General features: G+C 36.8%; 2 protein-coding genes across 2 annotated transcripts; both read left to right on the forward strand.

Annotated features, from left to right (window-relative positions):
• LOC109212436 (protein BONZAI 1-like) lies at positions 1,934–10,811 on the forward strand. Its single transcript, XM_019376091.1, has 16 exons — positions 1,934–2,185; positions 3,202–3,249; positions 4,435–4,583; positions 4,654–4,702; positions 5,899–5,955; positions 6,583–6,771; positions 6,850–6,984; positions 7,619–7,680; positions 7,761–7,863; positions 7,940–8,054; positions 8,698–8,774; positions 8,857–8,994; positions 9,101–9,265; positions 9,595–9,708; positions 9,808–9,904; positions 10,039–10,811. Exons 1-16 carry the CDS (start codon positions 2,036–2,038, stop codon positions 10,131–10,133), a joined length of 1,743 nt encoding a protein of 580 aa, XP_019231636.1. The 5' UTR covers positions 1,934–2,035; the 3' UTR covers positions 10,134–10,811.
• On the forward strand, positions 12,314–14,492 carry LOC109223031 (ethylene-responsive transcription factor ERF113-like). The gene is made up of 2 exons (XM_019387292.1): positions 12,314–12,841; positions 13,654–14,492. Exons 1-2 carry the CDS (start codon positions 12,577–12,579, stop codon positions 14,268–14,270), a joined length of 882 nt encoding a protein of 293 aa, XP_019242837.1. The 5' UTR covers positions 12,314–12,576; the 3' UTR covers positions 14,271–14,492.

Consider the following 26,286-nt stretch of genomic DNA (forward strand, 5'->3'; position numbering starts at 1 on the left):
AAAGTCTTCTTAAATTAAATTTTATAATTTAAAAGTCAAGTTCTGGTATACTATTCATCGACAAAAAAAAATATTTATCACTTTTTTAAAGTTTGAAGACCCTTAGCGGAATTTTTGACTATGCCATTGGACTCAAGCTGACCAAACAGCATCCGGAAAGAAATGGTAGTAAATCAGCCGGGGAGTGCATGGACAGCATTTTCAACTAATGGTCGCAAACCTTTCAAAAACAATCTTCTTTCGTTGGTTCTTTCTAACATTGTTACAATTAAATTATAGAAAAAGGTGACAGAGAGACAGAGAAGTCTTCCAATTTCAATAATAACATGCAACAAAGTGGAGTTGCTAAGAAATGATGCTTCATAAAAGCTTTACAATGCTTACATGTAAATCCACATGGGTTTAATTTCTAAAGTAATACGATAATTATCAGCATGTAGGGTCAGCTAGCGCTAGACATTTTGATTTATGCATGCAGATATAATTCTTTATGTCGTATCAAACGTGTAAATACCATATGAATTATTGGATTAAAAAATGATACAATAATATTAATAAGACACGACATGTGACTGAAATTTTACTAAGTATAATTTAGTAAAAGCACAGTGTAAATGACCACCGGATTTCTATCCCGTAAGCTACATTTATCTGTCCAAATAGAAGCTTTTAATTTTACACCCACTCCCCCTCTCTCACCTTACCCCCATTTTCCTTTAAAGAGACACCTAATCCAACAAACTAATGAACGATAGTTTAAAATTGAAGTGGCCTTAAGGATTATAATATAAATTATTATCTATGTGAGTTTCATTGGTTATTTTTATTTGTAAATATCATTGATGCACATCAAAGAATGTGGGGCCTCGGGTTTGAGCCCGGGTATAAAAAAATCCTTGGTAGGGAGCGCTTTCCGCCGAATGAGGTCTACGCGGCGTGAATCCGAATATAGTCGGGTTCCAATGCGGATACCGGATATCGGGTGAGAAACCAAAAAAAAATATTGCAAGTATTAGTAAATATAACTTCTTTGGGAAAAGAAAATTTGAGTTATCGACTACTATCTTAGTTTAAGTAGCCTGTTTGCTAACACTTCATACTATGTACTAGCTCTTCTGTAGCACACTTATTTGCATGTCCATTTTTTGACAGTGAAAATCCCCCGTCAACTATTAACAATGACCAGAAATGAACAAGTCGTAGAAGAAAATGTCTTTTTTTTTTTTTTTAAATTGTTGAGTGAGATATTGATATGCTCATGTATGAGTGCACGTTCATTATTTGGAAGACCTAAAGAATTATTATTATTATAAATTCAGAAAGAACTTTTAGTTTATTTTAGGTTAACGAAGAATAGGTGAGTTATGAAATACCCCATGTGTGCTATTTTATGTGGCACAACTTTTTATTTTATGTGGCATAATTTTTTTTTTTAGTTGTCCGAAACATGATAATACTTTTTATATTTTAAAAATTATTTAGTTATAAATTTCTCATTTTATCCTTGATGGAATGATTTATTGTCACACAAATGTGATATGTTTTAGACTACAAATTTTAATTTTTTTCTTTTTTAAATTTCATACCTAGTCAAAGTAATACCACATAAATTGGATGGTGGAAGTATCTACTTCTCTTTAGATTTTCACGAATGCATGGCAAATTTATTTGATCTACTTTGATTATTTGGTTCTCTTAATGATTATTCATTCAGTTTATTTATTTATTTATTTATTTATTTTTCTTTGAATTTTCGGTTTCCAAGTTGAAAGTGCACCTAATAGTCATTCTTTAATTTGAAAGAAAAAAAAAAACGCGCTTTTTGTTTAACAGATACGACTAACGCGGCAGTGGGTGGCCCACAATGTTCTGGCTTAGTTTCTGCCAAAATCCATACCTCAACGTACGTTAAAGTATATATACACAGAATGTACGTTTGTGAATCTATAAATTTGTGAATACATATATACAGAGAGGAGAGAGAATAGATAATTGAATTTGGACATTTTTGAAAGTTGGAGAAGAGGCGGCGGCGATGGGAAATTGCTGCTCCGACGTGGCCGGCGGACAATCGGCGGTCGGCGGTACCGGAATAAATCAGAACGATCCAGCTTACTCTCCTAACGAGGCCGTCGATGCCTTCCTTAAGTCTCGCGGTTACCAAGGCCTCTACTCTCAGATCGAGGCACTTCACTCTCACTCTGTTTACTTTGATTTTCACTCAACGTTATTAGCTTATACGCACATATATCAATTTTCTCTATGTTCTGCTAAACGACTGTGACTCTGAGGACTTAGTTTGTCGTTTCGTTACCAATTGTGGTTGAATTAAGATACTACAAGTTGAATTGGCATTGACCGTTCGAGAAACTGACTTGTTCTGCGATTAGGAATAACTAGCTTGATTATATGTCTCTCTGAATTTTCATTGGTAATTGAGGTAGATATGGACTTGTTACATCAGAATTCCTACTATAATGACTAGCTTGTTTATTTGTTGTTACTAAAGTTTAGGGTGTAGATATCATAGATAAAGGCTTCCAACTGCAAATGTGAGCATTCTGAAATACTAGCTTTATCCTTCACAAGATCATGATCAAAATTAAATATGTTTGGCTCCAACCAAACAGAAAGGCTAGAAGTTCCGAGTAAATGGGTAGCGCGAATATAGTTATTCATTTAAATCTAAAAGATTATACTTTCGAGCTTGAGGTTTCTCCAAGCGATTATTGAATTCCTTTCTTATTCTAGAACTGGATTGTTTGTACCTCTTCATATTGTACAGCTGGTTGTTTTTTATTTTTCGTTTTTGTTAGTTAAGAACCTAAGAGTAGTCATTGACTTGGAGGACGGCCCGATGTAATTGGAATTTGACAAGTGCTGTGATTACTTAATTACACTTCTCTTGATTACCTAATGTCCTATAATGTCATCTGAAGAAGGGAGCCAAACTGCTAGATGTTTAAATTGATGACGAAGTCCATTTTTTCATGTTTTATACGATGTAAATATAGCGGTGCAGTTATTTGTGAACCAAGCTACTTCATCACCAGTCCATTATTGTAGGAGCTTTGAATTGACTGTTCCACTATGCAACATCATATTGCAGTTCTTCGCTATTCGATTTCTATAATTGCGCTCATCATTTTCAATGTTTGAGCTTTCTCATATTTATTTATTTATTTATTTATGCACTTGCAGTTGTCTCTATCTGCTACCAGCTTGCGCGATCGTGATATGCTTTCCAAGGTTTGTTGCTTATTTGGTGCGCGTTAGATAATGTAAATGACAATGCTGACTTTCATGTGCCGTGATTTATAGTAGCATTGGGTTATTCTTAGATAGAGTGTCATCTTTTTTAGTTTTGACTATCATTGTTGCTTCTTGCTTTTTTATATTCCTGTTGAATATGAATTGTTTTATCTCCGTAATATGACTACAAATTTGAATCTTTGCCTAGGTGTTTTCTTGTTTTAATTTTTTCCATCCTGTATGAAGGTGAAATTCCACTTTCGGGGATAATACTTACTCGAACACTCCATAATATCATTTATTTGACCTTACATTTTTCACTCTCAAAAGCTAGCTTCTAAAGACAACCCTGGTAAACTGAAAGGTTAATGGAACTATACTCGAGAAACTGTGGTACCAAACATTGAGGTTATTTTTCATGTAATACAACTACTGCCTGCTTACGTGTTTCCATTTTTGTCTTCGATTTACTTTGTATGGCTAGCTTTTAAAATATGGCTTGCGGGAAAAGCCCATACTTGGTGCACCATATTTCTGGGTAGAATGTTATCAGCAGTCCTGTACCAGCTAGAACTTATTGACTTCTGTGAGGTTTATGCTCTGAGCTCAGTTGGAATCCGTATAGTCTAGTAGTGTTTTGCTATGAATAGCAGCCTAGTGTTGATAGAGAGCTTACCGCCCCCATGTACAAAGAGTTCTTCTTTGTGGCAAAGAAGCATGCTTACCCAACCTATAACATAAAGGCGTCATAGACGCGCCTAAACTAATTTAAGAGTAAGGGCTTGTACTCTCTCTTATGCGGATACGCTATCCCTTCCGGTTATGATATGGGAAAGGGAGGTGAAATCTACTCATTGATCTTTGATGTTTGATTGGCTATGTTGTATTTGAGATACTGTGCTTAGTACTTCTATAACAAAAGAACTAGTTTTTGCTTTCCAACTATCTAAGAAGTACTCTCCAATTCTCATTATGGCTATTTTTGGACTTCGGTATTTTATTTAGTTTATGAGTTACCTAATTGTCTTTTATCCCATTGTTTTTGATAAATGGTATTGTTTTTGTTGTATTGATTTTTCCTTGTCAATATGGGATGCCTTCTATCTTCAAGCATCATAGTCTGTTTTCTAAAATAAATATGTTATTACTTAACTGAGAATTTATTTTATTTATTTTTTACAGAGTGACCCTATGGCAGTCCTTTATTCAAAAGAAAAAGATGGTTCATTGAAAGAGCTTAGCCGTACAGAAGTAGTTTTGAACTCATTGAACCCGAAGTGGATTACAAAATATACAATTGCTTATTATTTTGAGACAGTGCAGAATTTGGTGTGAGTCCTGATACTACACTTACTGGTTCTATTGAGTTTTTCCATCTCACAATCTTTGCCTTTATTTCAGGTTTCGTGTGTACGATGTTGACACTCAATTTCACAATCAAGATGTCAAGGTATATATGTGCTCATTTTAAAATTTCTGATAATGATAATTACAGTTTCTACTTGTCCCCAGAGGCATTCGTATCAGATTAACCTGTAATTTTGAATATAAACTCCGCTATGTAAGTTTTAATATGAACCCTGAGCTGATTATACGGAGAAGACTTAAAAAAGAGTGATTGAATCAACCTGCTGCTTTAGTAATTTGAACTGTGTAACTATTGTTTTATACTGTCATAATCCCTACTGTTATGTTGTTTGTACTAGCTTATGTGCTTGATCTCGAAATCAACATGTCACTTATGTGGTAAAAGAGCTGCATATATTTTGCGAACTAACAACACTTCAATGGCTTACCCGATTGAAGCATAAAACAACAGTTTGTATTTGCACCGTGCAAGAAGTAATACCGATTGTAATCACTACAGCTTATTGCAGCATTGGCATGTTAGTTTCACTTTTTAGGAAAGGGTTCTAGGCTTTCAAGCAAATTCTGTATATGTTGCTGTACCAGATGGAACCTTCTAATTCGCTTCCTTTACACAATATATCTCAAGTTATGTGATGTCACTTTTCATCTGTATCGTCTTTTAACGGGACAATTCCATTCTTTGGACATCTCAGGCAACATGTGAAAAGCATTCCCTACATTCTTGTATATTGAAGGGAGTTTTTCTTTTTGAGATCCTTGCAGATGCTTGGTCTCAGAAGTAGTTCTACATATGGTGTTTTTTGGGAGCTAGCTGTCTGCAGTGACGGTTACATTTCAAATTGAGTAATCTTGCTTCACCTGAACCTTGAATTAGATCAATAGTTAAAAAAGAAAGTAGATCAATAGTAAGATAGATACGTACAACTACCATATTTCTGGCTTCATTATCGCTTGATCTACTACATGCTCATCTAGGAAAAGGGTTTGGTGTGTGTGTGTGTGTGTGGGGTGGGGTGGGGTGGGGTAGTTTAACATCGTATACTTGAGTACCCACCGTATGCTTTGAATTTGCTTTTGTTTGCTTATTATGGACAATGAATAATCCATTTTTTCTTTTTAAATGCTATTAGAGAGTACAAGATACAATCATCTGTTATATGTGTGAAAAAATATTAGAGGATACAAGGTATATAATCATGTTCTTTTGAATGCTCATTCAAGTGCTTTCACAGCAAAAATCTTATGAAATCATGGAAGCTTGTATAATTATTGCAGATGCTTAAACTGGAAGAGCAGGACTTTCTTGGTGAGGCCAGTTGCACATTGGCCCAGGTGTGCATCCCTTTTTTAATCATTAACATTTGTTCCCAAAATTATTATATCACCATAGCTTTCTGGCAATGGTAGAAGTGAAATTGCATGATTTACCATCAAGGCTATTATTAGCATGCTAACTGAAGAGTAAGGAGAAGACATATCTCACCTTGAGGCTCTTCTACTAATTATTTGTATAGTACTTGGTTATGGACATGCATTCCGTTGTTTGGTTGAGACGCGAAATAGATTGTTCATAGTTTAATTTGCCTGTAAGTACTTTAAAAAAAAACTGTTTTCTTAAAAAAAATTGTTTTGAAACTGCTGTAAGTACTTAGGAAAAAGAAAAATGTTGCTTCTATTCAGTATGGCTTTCCTGTTGGTCGGAGCTACAGTATTATGGATCTGCTTTTCTGGTTATACCATTTTGCTTTATTTTCAAGAGTTTATGAATTTTCTGCCAGATAATGGTTACAAGCCCTGAACCATTTCAATTATTGCATCTCTGTGTAATATTCTTGCTTACAACTATTTCTTCCACAATTTAGGATCAAATTCTGGTATTGTCCATTTTAATAATGTAGTTGTACATATGAGGTTATTTTGTTTATTAAACCAATGGATGTTAAACATATTTCCGTATAGATTGTCACAAAGTCGGGCAGGTCCCTGACCTTGGACCTTGTATGTGGCGAACAATCTTCTGGTCAAACACATGCTCGAAAGTTAGGCAAGCTTACTGTTTTAGCTGAAGAAAGTGTCAGCTCGAAGACTACTATTGAGTTGAGATTAAGATGTTCAGAATTGGAATCAAAGGATTTGTTCTCAAAAAGTGTACGAAACTCATCAGAGTAGTTTTATCTTTTCTCAGTATGAAACGTATGTTGCTGATAACTCTTCTGCTTTTGGCAGGATCCATTTCTGGTGGTCTCAAAAGCTACAGAAAGTGGAATAGTGGTTCCAATTTGCAAAACAGAAGTGATAAAAAATGATCATTCACCCATCTGGAAATCGATGTTCCTGAATATCCAACAAATTGGAAGTAAGGTACAATACAATTCTCTTTCGAGTGATCTATTATGCATTTTCTTAAGAACGTGTTGTGTTACTTGGGAAAATCCCCTACAAATAGAACCCTGAAAAGGAGGAAATGATATCCTTCAAAAGCAATTTTCTTTTTCCATGAGACTATATGCTGTTCCAAGCAATCAATATATGTTGAGCTAGATGCACTTTTTTCCCTAAAACTTTTTTGGGCAAGCTCTGAAATGGCTAATATTTTCCATACGAATTATGATGAAACTCCCAGTGCTCACTTTTCACAGATCTTTGCTCCCTGATGAGTAGATTTCACCATCTATTTCTCTAGTACTTTAAATTAGCTGTCTTTTTGGACTCTGTAATTGAAGTACTCCAATTGATGGGATTCAGCAGATATCTATGGAGTCAAGCTCTTGTGCAATAACAAACTTTACTCATCAAAGTAGTTAATGGTTTTGACTTTGAGCCTGCACTTTAAGAATTCACTCATTTTAAGGGATGTGATTGGTAATATACTTCTCCTCTGAGGAAATTACCATCTACTTTGTGCTGACAGTATGTTGCATAATCGAAAGAGATATCACTTCTGCACAATATTTATTCTTTGATTTTCAGTTTAGAAACATTTGAATTAATGCAGGACAGCCCATTAACTATCGAGTGTTATGACTTCAATAGCAACGGCAAGCATAGTTTACTTGGGTAAATGAGCTTCTTTTCTTCTCTTCATCATTTCTGACCTCTACTGACTGGAAGCTGACAGTGTTTCTCCTGATTGTCAGAAAGATTCACAAGTCACTGTCAGATTTAGAAAAGTTACATTCTGCTGGTATTGGTGCAAATCTTTTTATACCAGCTGCTCTGGGACCTAATCAACAAAACAAGGTAAGAACTTATTAATCAGGTAAACAATACTGCTATTGCAACTTATTTAATTAGCAGTCACTGGATTTTTATCCAGGTTCTGAAGAGTCAGCTTTTTGTGGAAAGCTATTCTGAGAAAATCCAGTATACATTCCTTGATTACTTAGCATGGGGCTATGAACTCAACTTCATGGTGGCCATTGATTTCACTGGTATGTGGTTGCGTAATAATACATATATTTTCATGTTTTCAAGTACCTATTTAATGTCTCCAAATACCAGATTCTCGTAAGTCTTCCTTTGTTTCCATAGCGATGCATGGAAATCTTAGTTGTCGTCTTCATCAGTGGCATGATTTATTTAGACAAACTCTGGGCGTCTTCCTCTTTTCTCATGTGCAGTGGGGGCTGGACTGATGCCTCCATTGACAACTCTTATTTGTTATTGTTGCAATGTTAGCTTAACTTAAAGATTTTATGGAATGTAAAAATCTTTGCAATCCCCCTCCCCATTTATGTCAGAATATCCATGGAGGGAATAACTAATAATTTTTAACAATTATGTAGATCCTGTTTGAGTTGTTGGTTGCATTCATCTTTTCTCAATAATCTTCTGCATTGAATTTACACATACAGCAAATTATTCATCAGAAAAATAAGTGCAACCAACAGGGTAGAGGGGAGGGTCCATACTCTCCGGAGTTCCAAACCTGTGGGCCAACTGGGCAGGGTGAGCTAACTCACATGGGATGTCTCTGTTATTGAAACAAAAAGCTTCTGTATGTTAGTGCTCGCATTCATGCTTAGCTTGCATCTGAGTCTGTAATCATTTCTTTTGTGAATTATTGTATGTCAGCTTCCAATGGAAATCCACGCCTCCCTGATTCATTGCATTATATCGACCCTTCAGGACGGCCAAATGCCTATCAGAGAGTAAGAATATAGTCTCAGTAATAATGATTTGATATGTTTCCTTCATATGATGTAAGTTATTTAATGAGCATATCAATTTCAGGCAATCTTGGATGTTGGAGAGGTGTTGCAGTATTATGATACAGATAAACGTTTTCCTGCTTGGGGTTTTGGAGCACGGCCAATTGATGGCCCAGTTTCTCATTGCTTCAACCTAAATGGTAGCAACAGTTACTGTGAGGTATTTCTAAGAGAGCGTTATATACTTTCAATTTTGTTATTGCTTTAGCTTTCTGTATTTTGTTTTGCTATTAATTTCAGCTGTTTTTTTCTTCCTTAAACTCTAGGTGGAAGGAATCCAGGGTATTATGATGGCATACATGAGTGCTCTTCATAATGTTTCACTTGCAGGTCCAACTTTATTCGGACCAGTGATAACTTCTGCTGCACATATAGCAAGTCAGTCTATGACGAACAATGAGCGGAAGTATTTCGTTTTGTTAATAATCACGGTACATTTCATTTTCTATGTTCTTTATCTTGTCTGGTTTCCTGATGAACATCTTTTTTTAGACCTTTCAAGTGAAATATTAACCATCATCTGCTATACCAATCAGAGTTTCAGTGAACCAATCCCTTCTCAATCATGTGTATATCTCTATAAATATACATCGTAAACTTCACCTGAATGCATAAAAATGCAGTAAAACCTCAAACTTGAATTTTTGTTACAATTCAAACTTTGTCTATCTTATTTTAGTTGGGTTTGATTTTATTAGAGACTTTTATAACTCAATGTCATATGTTCTCCAACCTTGATTATATTTTTGAAAATTTCCAGGATGGAGTGATAACAGATCTCCAAGAAACAATGGATGCTCTTGTTCAAGCTGCGGATTTGCCATTGTCAATTCTTATTGTTGGGGTTGGAGGAGCAGACTTCAAAGAAATGGAGGTATGCAAGTGCAACAACTTATTTCCTCAACAAGGAGTGGCTTTTGAGTTATCCAATTCAATTGACTGTGATGATTTCCCATGTGATCCGTTTTCACAGATATTAGATGCTGATAAAGGAGAGAGGCTAGAGTCTACAACTGGACGTGTTGCTGTGCGGGATATAGTACAATTTGTTCCTCTCCGAGATGTACAAAGTAGGTCATACTATACATTTCTCAGTTAAAGCTTCCTCATGTAGAAAAGGATAATCAAACGTGCTTAAGAGCTTGAGAGAATAATGCAGGTAGGTTTCTGCTGTATGATCTGACGCCTTTTCATTGATTTGCAGATGGAGATGTCTCAGTTGTTCAATCGCTTTTAGCAGAATTACCTTCCCAATTTTTGGAATTTATGCGGTTCAGAAAGATACAGCCGACTTTATGATCATATTATTATTGTACATATAGATGTTGATTCGCCTATTGCCCCGTGCTATTTGCCATTTTGGAGCTGGCTTCCCAAGACTAAGTTTTGCTTTTAGATTTCTGTTCATGTCTTCCTTCATGTTGCTCAGAAGATTTAGCTGATATTTTTCTTCAGCATCATTGAGCCGAGGGTCTATCGGAAACAGCCTCTCTATCTCCATGAGGTAGGGCTAAGGTTTGCGTTCACATTATCCTCCCCAGACCCCCAAGTGTGGGAATATACTGGGTATGTTGTTTCTTCAGCATCGTGTTGTAATTGATTTGTTGATTAAAAAAACCATGTCCATTGGCCATTGCCTTCTGTTCTGCAAATTCGAGTCTTGTTAGGAGTAAAGGGCGTCGTGATCACCTTCCAGTTGTGTGATGATTGATTACTTTGCAACAAGCTCCCAACAAGTAAAGGCAGTTGCCCCTGGCAAAATAACTGGCAGTTTTAAAGGCAGTTGGCAGAACCAAGGTAATCGAATAAGCCCGATGAATGAGGTGGTGTGACGCCGCCTCTGGCAGTACCAGAATCCGGCTTCAATTCGAGCTTCTTGTATGAAGTATGACCTTAGAAGTTCTTTTCCTTTGGTGTTGTGGGGTGGTAGTACTTTTAAATTATAATGAGATTATTCAGTGCATATTTTTTTTTGGATGATTAGCTTATTGGATAAAAAATGAGATATACAACACAATATAAACATGCATGTGGTTTTAAATTAGATAAATTTGGATAGACTTTACTTTCCAATTTTAATTTTGGCTTTTTAGAAGTACCTGGGAGCAGAGTTTTGGAGGAAGACATTTATTATTTTACTCGGGGGATAGTTCTAACCGAGTGTGGTATGAAATAGTTCTGGGACTAATTATACGATCAAAATTTTTGACCAAACTAGAGCAATTTCACATTTTATTCCGAATTATTATCGTTATCCCTTCAACCAAACACCCAAAAATAATCTACATCCTTACTTCCATTTTATCAATTTCTTTTGAAGAAAATCACGGTAAGACATGTTAATGACAGATCTTTAGATATGTGAAGTCTCAATTTGAAATTGTTCAAAATTTGTGGAGAAAAATGCTTGGTTCTTTAAACATTTGTTAATTCCTTTTGATGATGATTCCTTGCAATAGTTATTATGTACAATAATCAAGTCCAAATAAAAATCAATTTACCGTTTGCTGTGGACCCAGCTTCATTCGAAAAAAAAAAAAATTGCAAATTTTAATCTTAATAATATGCTTAAATAAATATAACACAGACGAAATGAGTATTTTGCTTTTCGCCAAAATGATGGCTCTTTCATGGAGGTGCGGTTTTATAAGTTTTGTAAAAGCAAGGGCCAAGGGGTGCCATATTACGTTCTTAAAACCTCTAGTTTCAGGTCGCTGACTTGCTGTTACCGTCCAACATAATTTACTAAGATATGGAAATTTTGCTGTTGTGAAGCAATTCAACAAGATTTAATTTCGCTCACTTAGTTTATCCTTCCTTTAATCTTCGAGTACCAGTAGTATAGAATGATATCAACCAAGTGTACTCTTAGATTTAGATATAAAAGGAAATTCATGATGAAGTAAGATAAATTTTAAATATATTAATGAAATATAATAGAAATTGCTAGCTAATTTCGCCTTGTTTTCTCCTGGCGATATCTCCTCTTCTTCCTCTTCTTCTTCTTACAGTATAAATACCTCTATAATTAACAGATATCCTCTCTAGTTATATGAGTATTATCTTTCTTTTTCTACAAGTCCTATAAATTATTTGTCAAATTTTATTAATAGCATTATTGTACTTAATTAAATTTCATAACCTGGTTTCTTATCTAAGAATATCCTTTTTAATATATTTTTTTTGCTATCAATCAAACACCAAAAAAGTTTTTTCCTTCAGCTTTTGCAAACGATGAAAAAAAGTTTTTAGCAATTTTTGAGTTTTTGCAAAAGCTAAAAAAAAATCTCTTTTCTTTATGTTAAGTAGAAAAACATTTTTATGCAAAATCTTTAAGAAATTAAATTTCCAGAAAATCTTCTTCGAAATTTTGGCGCAAACACTACCTTTTGTCCCATATGAATGTAAGAAAATTAGAAGAAAGCAGAAACAGATGGATATTCATATTGTTCTTTATGTGAAATAATTACACAGGCATCCCAAAAAAAAGTAGGACCGCACAATTCTCTTATAGACCATAGTATAGTCCACACTAAGTTAAAGTATTCACATTCGGATATAAAAAGCAAGAATAGTAAACCCTAATATCTTCTTCTTCTTCTTCCTCTTCCTACTCTTCTTCCCCGATATTCCTTGTGGACCTCCTTCTTGTTTCATTTACTTTGGGTTTGGTTGCTTAAACAGATTAAAGCTAGAGTTTTATTAGAAGAAACTAAAGAGTCAAAAACAGTGGATCCAAGGCATGGAAAGAGGGGACTGTTCATCCAATGAAATGGAAGAGAAAGAGAATAATGATAATATTGATCATCCTCAACTTCAAGAGGAGCCCTATAATATATACTCATCAGCTCGATCTCAGCATGACATGTCTGCTATGGTTTCTGTCCTTTCTCAAGTTATTGGAAACAGTACCACCCATTCTTCTTCTGCTAATGTTACTCCATTAACCCTACCTCAGTCTGCTGTAGCTCTCCAAAACCAATCTCAATCTATTCATGAGGATCAAGGTACACACTACCCTCCCCACTCTCCGGACCTATTTATGAGATTATTACACTGGATATATTATTGTTAAGTGTCTCACGTTAGGGAGTGAGTTGTCGTCGTCTCCTTATATAATCTTGAATGATGCTAACCTATTAAGTTAGTTCCAAAATTGAGTTAGATCCAAGATCCACCTTTTTAAAAAAAATAAACAACCTATTTCTGTAAGTTGTTTATCATCTTCATTGGATGACAAGTGATTTCCAAAAAGATGACCATATTTAATTAGATGTGTTATCTGACTCATTACTTTTTTCGCAAGCCGATACATATTTTTATTAGTCTATATAACCTAATTATGCATCTCATTAATATCTTGTTCATGACCACTTTGGGTGGCGTCCTTAATTAATTGACCTTCTAGTTTGTAATTCCCCAAAATGGAAATAAACTGATTGTTTCCTTCATTCTTCCCACTAAATTTCTTCGAAGCAAAAGAAATAAAGAGAAAGGAAAACAAAGACTACGAGGGAAAAAGAAAAAAGGAACTTTAGGTAGCAGTTAACTTCAACTAGTTCAATTTCTTCCTAGAGTTACACCGACCTAGGTTATCAACATCACAACAAATCTAATCAAGTATTTTTAATAGGAGTAGGATTTAACTTATATACATTGAAATTCCAAAAAAAAAAAAAAAACACTATCAATGTACCTTATCCTTCTGTAGCGGATAATCTATAGAAGTAGTGGAGTATTATTAAGTTATTAATCCCATGTTTATGAATGGTTATATAAATAGTCAGATCTCTCTATAACAGTATATGTATGTGTGAAGGGAATTCGAGAAGAAAAAGGTATAGAGGAGTGAGGCAAAGACCATGGGGAAAATGGGCAGCCGAAATCCGAGATCCAAAGAAAGCAGCTAGAGTATGGCTTGGCACTTTTGAAACTGCTGAGGCTGCAGCACTTGCCTATGATGAAGCAGCTCTCAGATTCAAAGGCAACAAAGCCAAACTCAACTTCCCTGAAAGAGTTCAAGGCAAATTTCAATACCTTACTACTGCTACTAGTCAAGATCATCACCACTTGCCTAATAATATTGTTGCCCAACAATATATTCCAACTACCTCCAATAATAATCATCCTCTCCCTTTTCAAGAACATTATCCTAGTTTACATCACTATGCTCAGCTTCTTCAGAGTGACAGCAATATTACTGATTTAAACTTCGGCGTCTCGCCAAGTTATAATCAGCAGTTATCTGATTCTTTTGATTTTTCGCAATCATCATCTAACAGTACATTATCAGAATTGCCAGCTTTGACATTACAATCAAGTTACAAGCAAGAAGAAGAAGTTTTTATGAGATTTTCATCGCATTTTGGTACTTCTTCAAGCTCATGTGGACCTCATGAAAGTAACTGGGAAGAGTTTGAAGATAGACAGTCATAAGTTCATTCCCTAGTATTAGGAGATATGAAGACTGAAAGAAGTTTTTATGAGATTTCCATTGCATTTTATTTTCTAGTTTATGGTTGTACTGGGGTTTCTTATCCTCTTTTGTTTCAGTTAAGTGTAATACTTGAGTAGGCTAGCTTTTTAGCGTTATTTGCTTGGAACTATATATATTCATGAAGTTATGGCAAAATATTGGTGTGGTTTTATGTGTTTAAGGTTAAGTTTCAAGCTAAAACTCGTTCCCAATCTATGAAATATATGTATAGTTGATGTAGTGGTGGAAAAATGCTTTGAAAAAATAGTTATCCATCCATATTATCTACTAAAAAATGGGTTGGACAAAAAACTTTTAAAAATGGGTTGAATATGGATGAAATCCATATATTATCCACTTAAAAATGGATAACTAATGGGTTTAACTTTTACTTTTGCAAAGACTCAAATTGGAGTTTCTCAAGTTTGGAGACTAGGAATTCTCCCAAAAGTGATCATACTAAAAAAATCATGAATAATATGGATATCTATATTATCCCAGTTAACCCATTTTCTATATGTATTGAATATGAATCCCGTCAGATATAATTATCCGTTTTTGAATTACTCATTTTCGATCTGCCCATATTTGATCCGACCCACCCATTTGCCACTCCTAAATTTGGATGCATCAACATTTATTCATCTAGTGACTGCTATTGTGCCTAAAGAACGACTAAAGAAAGCACTGTTCGCTATATTGGATTAAAGAAAACGAACCCCTTTCTCATTTTGTACAAGACAGTCATTTGCAAAGATTAACTCAATTCATATGGGACTTCCAAATAATTTTATATCGTCTCAAAAAAATTACAAATTTGTCAAGTGTTACTCCTAGTCCATGTTTCTCAATGTGAATATTTGTAAAGCATATGGCATTTAATGAAAACAGTATTACATGCATAATGATGCCAAGTTAAATAAGTTGAAGCTATATATAGCGAATAGAGGAGTAGAATTTTAATTTTGTGTAGCTGAAGTTGGCTAATAATTGAGTTACTCTTTTGCATGGCAAACAAATTAAAGTAAGAAGGAACGCCGTCCTTTCCTTATTTAATTGTCACGTATATTTATTAAAGTAGTAGATGATACTGACTAAGTACTTAAAGGATATCTAGTTTTCGATCAGCTTCGTTACGTTAATAGATCATAGTGAACATACAAAATATATTTCGCCATTTCCCTACATCTCAACCATTTTATTTTTTCTTAATGAATTATATACAATAATACCAATATTACAAGTTTTACACTACTGCATTTTTTCTATATACTATTGTGATTTTGTATGCTTGCTTCGAGCCGAATGTCAATCGAAAACAACATCTCTATCTGCATAAGATAGGGGTAAGGTTCCATACTCACTATCCTCCTCAGAACCTACTTGTGAGATTACACTGGTTTATTGTTTTTGTAATACCAATATTTGAAGATGAAACAAATGAGGCCTCAAGAAGTATATGATTGACTATTTCTCATAAGTGACATATCATGAACGGGAAAATAAGTGATTGTAAAAAAATGACAAATGGGATTAATTAATGAGTTAAGATTTGAATGATTCATTACTAATTGAGCAGCTTCTTTTCAGAGGCCAACAAATTATTTTATTGATTACTTACCATTCTGCGTTAACTTAAACAAACAACACTCCCCTCCCTCTAAATTTCATCAATATAAGCAACGGCACAATGTGCTGATCAAGTCATGAAAATTTTAGAACTTTCCCTTTTAAAATTTATGTATGTCTCCAGTCTCTATTAAAGTTCATAAAAGCCAACTTTTTGAACGTAGTTTTGATTTTTGAGTCAAGGCCAAGAATATATTTGCTGGAGAATGAGAATATATATAACATCATTTTGGTCTTTAGATGGTAACTCTAAAGAATGGATTGTGTACAGGGGCTTAACTTCTATACAAAACAAACAACAAACGCAGTGTAATTCCATTAGCGGGGGTTTGGGAAAATAGTGTATACGCGGACCTTAGCTATTTTGAAAAGGTAGAGAGACTGTTTCCGATAGTCTCACGGCTCAAGGAAAAATAAAAAGAAGCAATAACAACAAACATTAACTTACGTATAAAGAAAATCTAATTTTTTTAAAACACAAACAAGCTACCTAAAATAAATATTAACATATAGCTGTCCATATGAAGTGAGATTAATTATCTGAAAAATAAAAGGACAATCTATTATAAAACGTTAAATAACACTGTGCAAATTATTTTAGAACATCGGGGCGTATAAACCAAATCCTATATATAGGTAGTAAAGACGTCCTGTGCACCAATTAATGATTGCGGCGCTTAAGGCATAGAGTGACCCAGGCACGATGGACCAATATTAACTACTCCTATAACATTGTTGAAGAAAATTCTATTTTACTTCGGAGTCTCCATCCTTCGAGACGGAAGTGGATTCAGAATTTAAATTTAATAAGTTTAAATTATAGGTTCAAACCGAGTATTTATTGAGATATAAATAAGTTAATTCATACTCAGTATTAAAAGTTATAGAGAATTCGTAGCCAAAAGACAACAGCCTCCTGTTAAGGGACTAGACTTTATTAAGACGATAGCTTGTGCTCGTGAGGTGAACATATTTTTTATTCAAAAATAAGGGAAAAAATGAACATTAAAACATTATATTCCTAACATAAACCGGCGAACTTCAGAAAGAAAAAAAAAAGAGTAGAAAAAATAGATATAAGAAAGATCGAAAAGGCATATATACTCCCCTTTCCTTTGTTATGAGGCTAGTTCGATAACTCACCTTTTGGCGTTAATTCCAAAGCTTGAAAAAAGGATCATCTGAGCTTTCCTTTTTAGCATATAAACGTGCATGGCTTATCATTCTCAGAACCTTTATTTAAAAGCAAGTTGAAGATGACTATATTTTAGTGGTAGTTTCAGAATACAGTGAAAGTAAAGTACTGAACTTGGGCATGCATTTTTCAACTTCTAGGTCTGTATTCTCTGTATCTTATTACCTTTATAAAGAGATAGAGAGAGAGAACAAATGTGAAAGGTTGAACAAATGTTTCACAAAGTAATTCAACAAGTCATAGAATTCGGCTTAGGTTGACCAATTCTAGCCAATATATAAATTTAACCCGACTACATCATATTAAATGGCTTTTTCACTACTGTATTTTTTTTATATTATTGTTAAATTTGTATTTTTTTTGAGTCGAGAGTCTATCGAAAACAGTCATTTTACCTCGATAAAATAGGAGTATGCTGTGTATATAGCATCCTCTCCAGATCCCACTTATAAAATTACAGTATATTTAATTTTGTTATTGTTGTTGTTACCATCATTGCTAAAAAGCAAGCCATATCATTCAAGGATCAAAGTGAACAAAACACGTAGCGAAACAAGGACCGTCTAACTTTCATGAATCATGATTCATTTCTTTGCTTTTCGTTTTTCAAGACATCATTGATGGGGGCGTTCCCCTATAGTTTTATCCTAATTTTCTTAATAAAATTAGATAAGTACGTTAATTGCTTTTCTTCCTAAAGCAAGTCTTATTAAAGGGTTTCTCGAGTCACTTTTGTATTCCAATAGTTTTTGATTTACATAGTGAAGTAATAATATATGGAATTATGTGTTTGACCAAGAAATATAAACTTTTGGTTAAATTATTAAATTTTATGTAATAAGGGGTTAAACTTAGTTAATAATAATATCTTTAGATATAGAATATGACAACTTGGATGACATAGGATAAAGTCGGTGGGAGATTGAAAATAACACACGTTTAATATTCCAAAAGGTATGGATAATAATGGGGAACAACTAACAATAAATAGCAACAAATGACATTTATGTAAATAGGAAGAACAATTCACCCAATAATGAATGAGATAGATGATTGTTCCTTCTGACAATGATCAATGACGGGCAAATCATCGAATGCTCGAACTATTCTCGGATCCGATGGAAAGATAACGTATAATGTGTGCAAGAATATTGTAAAACGTAATGTTTGTATTTTTGCTAGAGAGAGAAACTTCTTCTGAAAAAAGTTCTTATGAAGTCAATATTACATGTCCTACACTATTATCTCTTTTCTATTTATATGAGTCATATCCCTAACAAACCCTAATAGTACAAGTGCAGAGAATATTCTATTGAATATTCTCTTTACTATCCTATTACAGAAACTAGCTATTATTGTTCTGTCCTTGGTGCTTGACCGCAGTCGTTGTTGACAGCCCGACCACGAATCTCACTGCTTCCTGGTCGACCTCGACTGATCCTTCCTTAATGTCGCTTTACAATAAATTTTCTTGGAGCAGATTTGGCCTATACAGTTAGTCTCCCCGCTTATTGAGGCCTACCCCGGACGACCTTGATGAGCGGACCCTATTTGTCATGGTTGGGAAGTTTGGACGAGCAAGTCGAGTAGTGGCGTTTCGGACGAGGTGACAACGTGACCTTTCGTGAGCCGCAACCTTTGGGGTCACATCGATCAGAGTGACGTCATGACATCATACGTCATTATTACGCGTTTTCCCGATGCCTTGCGTCTTTCTCGTGCCTCTACCATTTCGATACCTGCACTGGGTAATGATGGTTTGATTTCTCGATCCTGATGCTTGAACTCTTATAAATAGGGATATGAAAATATTCGTTTATTTTTTGCACTATAAATATCGAATCTATGTGTCTTCTTTTTCATTCTTCATATAGAGTTCTTGCCCTCTTTGCCTCACTATCGTATATCTTTTTTCCCTAATTCTGGTGATACCAACTGCCCATAACTTTTCTGCACTTGCAACATCCTCTCTAAAAAAAATAGTTAACGTATCTTCTAGTTTCGGTAGGGCAATTGACCCTGTTCCTTTGGCGGTGCGTATGCCTCCCCATGACGATAGTGTTTCTGTTGCCGTTGAAGACGAGAATTTTCCTTCGGTGGAGAAGATAATCTCTCGTAGTGAAAAAGTTAGATCCGATTTTTTGAAGGTGCCTGAGGACGACCCTGAGATCTCGGAGTCATTGACGAAAGAGGCTGAACTCGCAGAGTTTAGGGCAAAGGTCAAAATTCCTGCCCATATCGATCTAATTCCAGTAGAGCGCGATGTGGTACAAATACATTGCCTTGGGTATTGCGCTTTCTACGCGTACCCTTTCTACGTCGGCTACTCTTTTCCTATTCCCCATAGGCGGAGGAATTCTGCCGCTATTACGGCGTTTGTCCGGCCCAACTTTCTCCATACATCTACAAGTTTATCCACATGTTTACGAAATATGCGGAATTAGCCGGGGTCAGGGTGTCACTTCGTCATTTGATGCATCTCTTCGCCCCTAGTTACCATAGGGGGACGATGTTGCACCTTCGCTATCGAGGAAGCAAATATTTAGTGGTGAAGATGGACGATAAGGCAAATCATCAGTTTTGGCTCAACTACTTCTTTGTCAAAATCGAGGACGTGGTGGCCAACACAAGCGGGTTACCTAAGGCTTGGAATTAGGCCCGTAAGTATCTTTTTATTTTTATTTTTATATTAAGCGTTTGTTTTTCTAGTTTTAGTCGTGTTTTGACATTTCGTTCCTTCTTCGTGTAGCAGGGAATGCGCCCCCTCCTTTGGTCGGGGACATTCATGGCTGGGTTAGCCAGGTTCTGCCTCACACGGTAGGGATTCGCGAGTGGCCAGCCTTTCTCAAGAAATTCGGGCCGGCGTCTTCCGCGACCGGTGAGTTCATCTATTTTTACTTAAAATTGTTTTGACCTCGTGGTTGCTTGCTTGTTATAGCATTGTGTAGGAAACAAATCTTTTAATATTCATTTTTCAGCCCGAGGACCTTCGAGAAAATCGGGGCTCTTCCCCCTGCATTTTGTAAGAGGAAGACTGCTTCTTCGGAGTCAGCTCCCGTTGTGACTGTGGCCAGGCCTGCTGTCACGACCTAAACTGATGGGCCGAGACGGGCACCCGGTACCTTACTCAACCGAGTACCAACATAACGTATCTTCTCATGTCATACTATCATAGATAACTGAGCCAGAAGGCTGCCGTGAGATAAGTAGAATACAACATGTGATACCAACTTATACATAAGACATACGGGCCTATAAGACCAAAATAACCACTCGTGTACTGAACATAGGCCGACAAGGCCATACAATCTTTTACGTACATGACATATGTCTACAAGCCTCTAAGAATACATAATTTTCATAAAGGTCGGGACAGAGTCCTGCCATACCAAACAAATACACCTCTAAATCATACTAACCAAACAAGCGACTCCGAATCAAATGGAGCGCACCAACATCTTTCGCTGAGCTGATAGCTTATTTGGAGGGCTCTCGACCTGTCTACCGGGACCTGCGGGCATGAAACGCAGCATCCCCAGGAAAAAGGGACGTCAGTACGAATAATGTACCGAGTATGTAAGGCATATAAATAAGTACATGCATATTCGTATGAACGTCATGTCGTGCATAGGTACATGTGTTCATAACATCATCAAGCCTCTAAGGGCATTGTCACGCCCCAACCTCGGGAGGCGCGACCGACGCTCAATCGAGTGAACCCAACTGAGCAAGCCTTATCAAACACTTTTTACTCAACTCAATGTGATTAAGGGATCCGATTTCCGTTTAATTAGACAATAAGAGGGGTTGTAAATTCAACGTTGATAGTTCATTTTATATCATAACCTTAAACTAGTTAGTTTCCATGTTTTCCGTATAGTTACAATTTTAAAGAAAGCAAGAGTTCAGAGTTACAACATAGTTCATAGACCCATCCAACACCCATACGTAACCCACACAACGTCTACGGAGCCTCTATGGATACAAAAGACAAATTATGACAACGCCGGCAAGAAGGCCCCGACTATACCTCAAAAGTGGAAGTCTACAACAAAAGATGTACAACATAACCCCTTGAAGGAAAAAGGGGCTCACCAAGACTTTGAGAGGAGGACACTCCGCTACGCGCGATCGGCACTGTCCGCTATAGAGCCACCTACATTCATTTAAAAATGTAGCGCCCCCGGCAAAAGGGATGTTAGTACCATGGAATAGTACTAGTATGTATAACTAAACACCATCTAGTTAGAAAGAACTTTCATACAAGAATAAGGAAATCACAAGTATAACTCAAAACTTTAAACGATCACCACATTATCAAATAAAAGAATCATACAATTTTCACATCATTTTTCCATAGCTTTTAGTTTGGGGCATTTCACACTATTCATCATTGTTCACAATACCACCGCTATCTTAAGCAGAGTCCGATCTCGACCCGATCGGCTAGGTTGCCTCATTTGAGACATATACTTCAATCACAATCTCATTTTCCCTTTTTTCCGGAATTCATTCACAATACCACCGCTATCTTGAGCGGAGTTCGATCTCGGCCCGAACGGCTAGGCCGCCTTACCAAGGCGTTGTTCCCTTCTCATTAATCATCTCGTTTCAATCTTTGTTTCACATATATCATTTCATAGGCACTTGGGGCCAAAACTATCACATCATTTCTGGAACTAGGGCACATTTCACATCATTTCCAATTTCAATGTTAGCTTTGCAATTTAGGATAATAGGTGCACACAAGAGCAATTTAAACTGTAAGCATAGATAAGACTTCATAGATGGCACAACATATGCAGCTTCAATCTCAATTGAAGGTCTAAGCATTTCAATACATGATTCATATCCTTGCACCTTTTCAAGTTATCAAGAATAGCACATTGATCATATTGAGACACATCTTTCACGCATATAAGGTTACAACCCCAAATTCATGTGAAACAACAATTAATTCAACTTTAATCTTACCGTATTTACACAAACACCAACGGAGCTCAATTTCTAAAAGATGGGGTTTTAGCCATACATACCTCAATAAAGATTTCCTTAATTCTTACAAAATTTTGGGACTCTTAGCACTTCAATCTATTGTATAAGAATTACAAATCGAACCAAGAATTAGAGACAAGATTAAGATTCTAGCTCGTTTGAGCATATTATCAAGCACTCAGGGTGCATTGTGATCTTAGGTCCTTTTTGCGAGAGATTTCTATCATTTTATACCCCAATTGCTTTCTTTTTAGTTCACAACCTCCCAATACTCTATGATCTTATATGCATGCAAGAAATCCATTCTTATTCCCATGACCCCCCCCCCCCAAGCTAAGTACTCATTCTAGTGTGAATTTCGAAACTAGAGATTAGGACTCAAGTTTCTTACCTCTTGGGGTGAAAGCCTAACAATTTTTGCTTGAGAGTCTTCAAGAATTTGGCAAGGATTGAGAGATTAGTTTCTCCCTCTAGAGCTCCCTCTCTCACTCTATTTGCAGTAAAACACATAAAAGAGGTCGAATGGGTGTTTTTAATGGGATGGGGTCGGGTTTTAAAATTTAGAAAATAGGAGCCCCGACACAATCTGCAATCGCATATGCAATCGCATATGCAATCGCATACCTGACATGCAGCCCGCAAAATGGACCGCAAAAATGGTCCCAAAACCTGAACACACTGTCTGGGTATGCGACAGAAATGCGGTCCGCATACCTGTTCTGCCGTCGCATAATGCACTGCAGAACTGCCCCTTACAAAATTCTAAGGGGATTATGCGATGACTATGCGGCCCGCATAGTGATTATGCGATCGCATAATTGGCCGCATTGTTGACCTCAAATTAACCATCACACTGCTTCACTCTACGGCGACTATGCGGTCCGCATAGCTGTTATGCGACCGCATACTGGACCGCAGAATCACACTTTTCTGGAAAATATTATTCCTTGACTTTTTAATGCATAGATTAGCCCAAAGGGTCCGAACCAACACGTATTCCTAACTTGGCACTACGAGCTCTCGGGTTTTGAGTAGAAATTTTCACGGGGCCTTACAGGTATCCCATCATATCATCTCGGCCACTGTGGGCAGATCATCAACGTATACCAGCTGATCAGGTGGTGGTGCGTATATAACGCCGTACCCTTTTCTTATATCCCATATACATATAATATACATATATACGCGTATATAACGCGATCTGGTCATGGGTCAATGTACATGTATAAATGCATGAGACATAAGAAATACGTTAATAAGATTTTCTCGGATTGACATAAAAATCATTATGCCTTTCGGGTAAACTTTATCAAATACGTATTTTTTTGAGACCCATGAACAGAAGATATAATAATAATTCACATGGGGAATCAAGAATATAGACACCCCTAGGATTTCTATGGATAGAGTCATTTATGAAAGTTGTGCATTTGCTTGTTTCGTTTATTTCGTATGGATCATGCCAAAAAGAAAGGAGGGATAGCCTTAACATACCTGAGCTGATTCTCTTGAGAATCCCTCTAACACATGTCTTTTGCGATGGAACACGTAACGGAGGATCGAAATAGGGAAAAATCCGTATAACTTCGCATGAATTCCTTGTTGAATCGCTACTCGGTAGATGTAGAACATTACATTTTGGTGAATTTGATCAAACTTTGTATGGCTTCCTTGCTGGACAGTAACGTTTTCATGCATCTCTTAATGAATTGTTGAAGAAAGTCACTTTTCCATCTAATCTTTGTAATGGTATAGAAAAATGTTGTTTTGCTGAATTTTGCAAGGTCTTATTCTTCTCCGATAAAGATACCAATCAATATTTACGTGTAAACAAGATAAAGCTTTGCCTAGTGACTCTTTTTCATAATTTTGCCACCTTGGTTAACCTTATGCCATTTGGCAATCTCAACAAGACCCTTATCCACTTAATACCATAATTATCTCCACCATTAATCAATTATTCAAATAATTAAGGATTATCTCAAATTACTTAAAATACTACCCACTTTTAACATATCTTATACACCTTACTATCATGGCCACGTGGTACCTTGTATGGTACTAGTCCATAATTACCGTATAGCTCGGGCCGTATTTTATCCCAAAATGCCAAACTTGAACGAAAATTCATTTTCTTTGACTTGCTTCCCCTCTCACCTTCACGAATTTGCTCATCATTTGTTTGAAATAACATAATCCTTATAATCTCCAAATAATCTTTTCCTTGGACTGATGTCAATTACCTTATGAAAAATTCAACGTACAATACTACAGGGTGCAACATCGTCGTAATTTAATACTGCGAAACGTAACATCATCGTAATATAATACTGCAGGACGTAATATCGACGTAATATTATAGGGCGTACCACCTGCCCGGTTGTCGGCTGCATCTATTCCCCCTTCTGCTGTGGCTAGGTCTACTAGATCGTTGACTGCATCTGCAGCAGCACTTACGACTTCCCCCTTGCATCATCTAATATACGAGGAAGAGGATTCATCGCCGAGTGACGAGGGTTTTATTTCCCATAAAAGAAGATTGGTGGACGTCGGTGATAGAACCGTCTGGGCCGTAGATTCAGTAAGGGGTGATCATGAAACGATGGTCGTAGTGCTTGACGATAATGAGTTGCCATTTGAGATCCCGCCTTCGACTGAGGCCGTAGAGGGCATATCTTTTCACGATGCCGAGACTGGAGCTGGAGGGCCGTCTGTGAGAGTTTCTGATGTTTAACAGCGAGATGAGCCCTCGTCTTCGCGACCGGTTGATGTTTCTGCTCTGTTGGCCGATGGGAGAGATAAGGGAGTCGCCGATGATGGTTATGAAACGAGCTCCGACATTGATGCAGACGAGATGAGGATGATGAGGGAGAGGTTTACCCGTCTTGAGGTGATATTGGAGAGGTCCACGCAGACCATTACGATCCCTATGGATCGAGACTTACTGGTGAACGCGGAGAACATGGTCCCTTCCCTGGGTCCCGTTTGTTCGGATGTGGAGGGCAAAACTCTTGAGAAATTGCATGATGCTACCCTATCAAGGAGTATTGCCGGCCTCGCACCCAGGGTAAGTTTTTTGACCTTTATTTTTCAAGTTCAATGCTTTCTGCTTCGTTCTCACTTTCTGTTCTGTTCTCTTCTCTTTTTTTAGACTGTGGTTTTGGAGATTGAGAGTTCCCAGCGAGAGGCGAGGCATAATGTTATTTTCCAGCAGATAGAGTGGAAGTATTGCGAGTACCTTAACAAGCACCGCGAGATCTGCAGACGATTTGGTGAGAGCGACAATTTCCAGGCTCGAGCTGAACTGAAGGAGAAGGATGACGAGTTGGTAAGAGTCATTGGAATATGCAGTGTTTTCGAGGGGGCGTTAAGGGATAAAGAAGAAAAGCTTGAGGTGAGCAAGGGGGTCGAGGCCCAATGCGCCGACCTTCAATCTCAAGTGGTATCGTTGCGTGCCAAGCTCGAGGAGTTGGCCCGGTTGGGGGCTGCGAGGAAAATTGAGGGTTTAGAGATCGTGGTCTGTGTTATTTGTTCTGAGCGGGAGAGTGCTCTGGAGATGTCCAGGCTCAGAGATGAGCGGATTGATGAGCGGATAAGGGAGATGGAAAAAGAGGTTTCAGGCCTTGGTGATCAAGTTGTTGCTCTCGAGGCCGAGAAGGCACAGTTATTGGCTCAGCTGTCTTCTTCTCGCACTTCTATTTTTCCTGATCCCGCGGGATCTGTATGAGAAGTGGATCCATGCCGAGGCCCAACTGGATACATTTAGAGATTTGATGGGGGTGGGGATAGTTACGGAGGCTGACTTTGAGGATGCTCGTGTTAAGGCACGTACAACTCGGATTGCTTGTGGCTATGATCCCGCTACACCGGAGGCTGGTGATGACGAAGAGGATGTGGGCGTGGATCGGATTGAACAGGACGCTGGTATGAGGATGAGTATCCTGATGGCGATGGCGGTGGCGGAGATTAATTGTTGTTCCTTCTTTTTGTTTGTACATTTGTGTATATATTTTTGTGGGCGTCTTTTCTAGCCTTTGTAAAAAGAATATACTAAGTATGAAATGCAGTTCTGTTGCTCGTACCTGATTCTTTTCCTTTTGTTCGAGTTTTTATGCCTCTTTTTTTTTGTTGCTTGGTCGCCTTAGCCAGGAAAACTT

Source organism: Nicotiana attenuata, chromosome 2 (assembly GCF_001879085.1).
Source record: "Nicotiana attenuata strain UT chromosome 2, NIATTr2, whole genome shotgun sequence".
Classification (NCBI taxonomy): Eukaryota; Viridiplantae; Streptophyta; class Magnoliopsida; order Solanales; family Solanaceae; genus Nicotiana; species Nicotiana attenuata.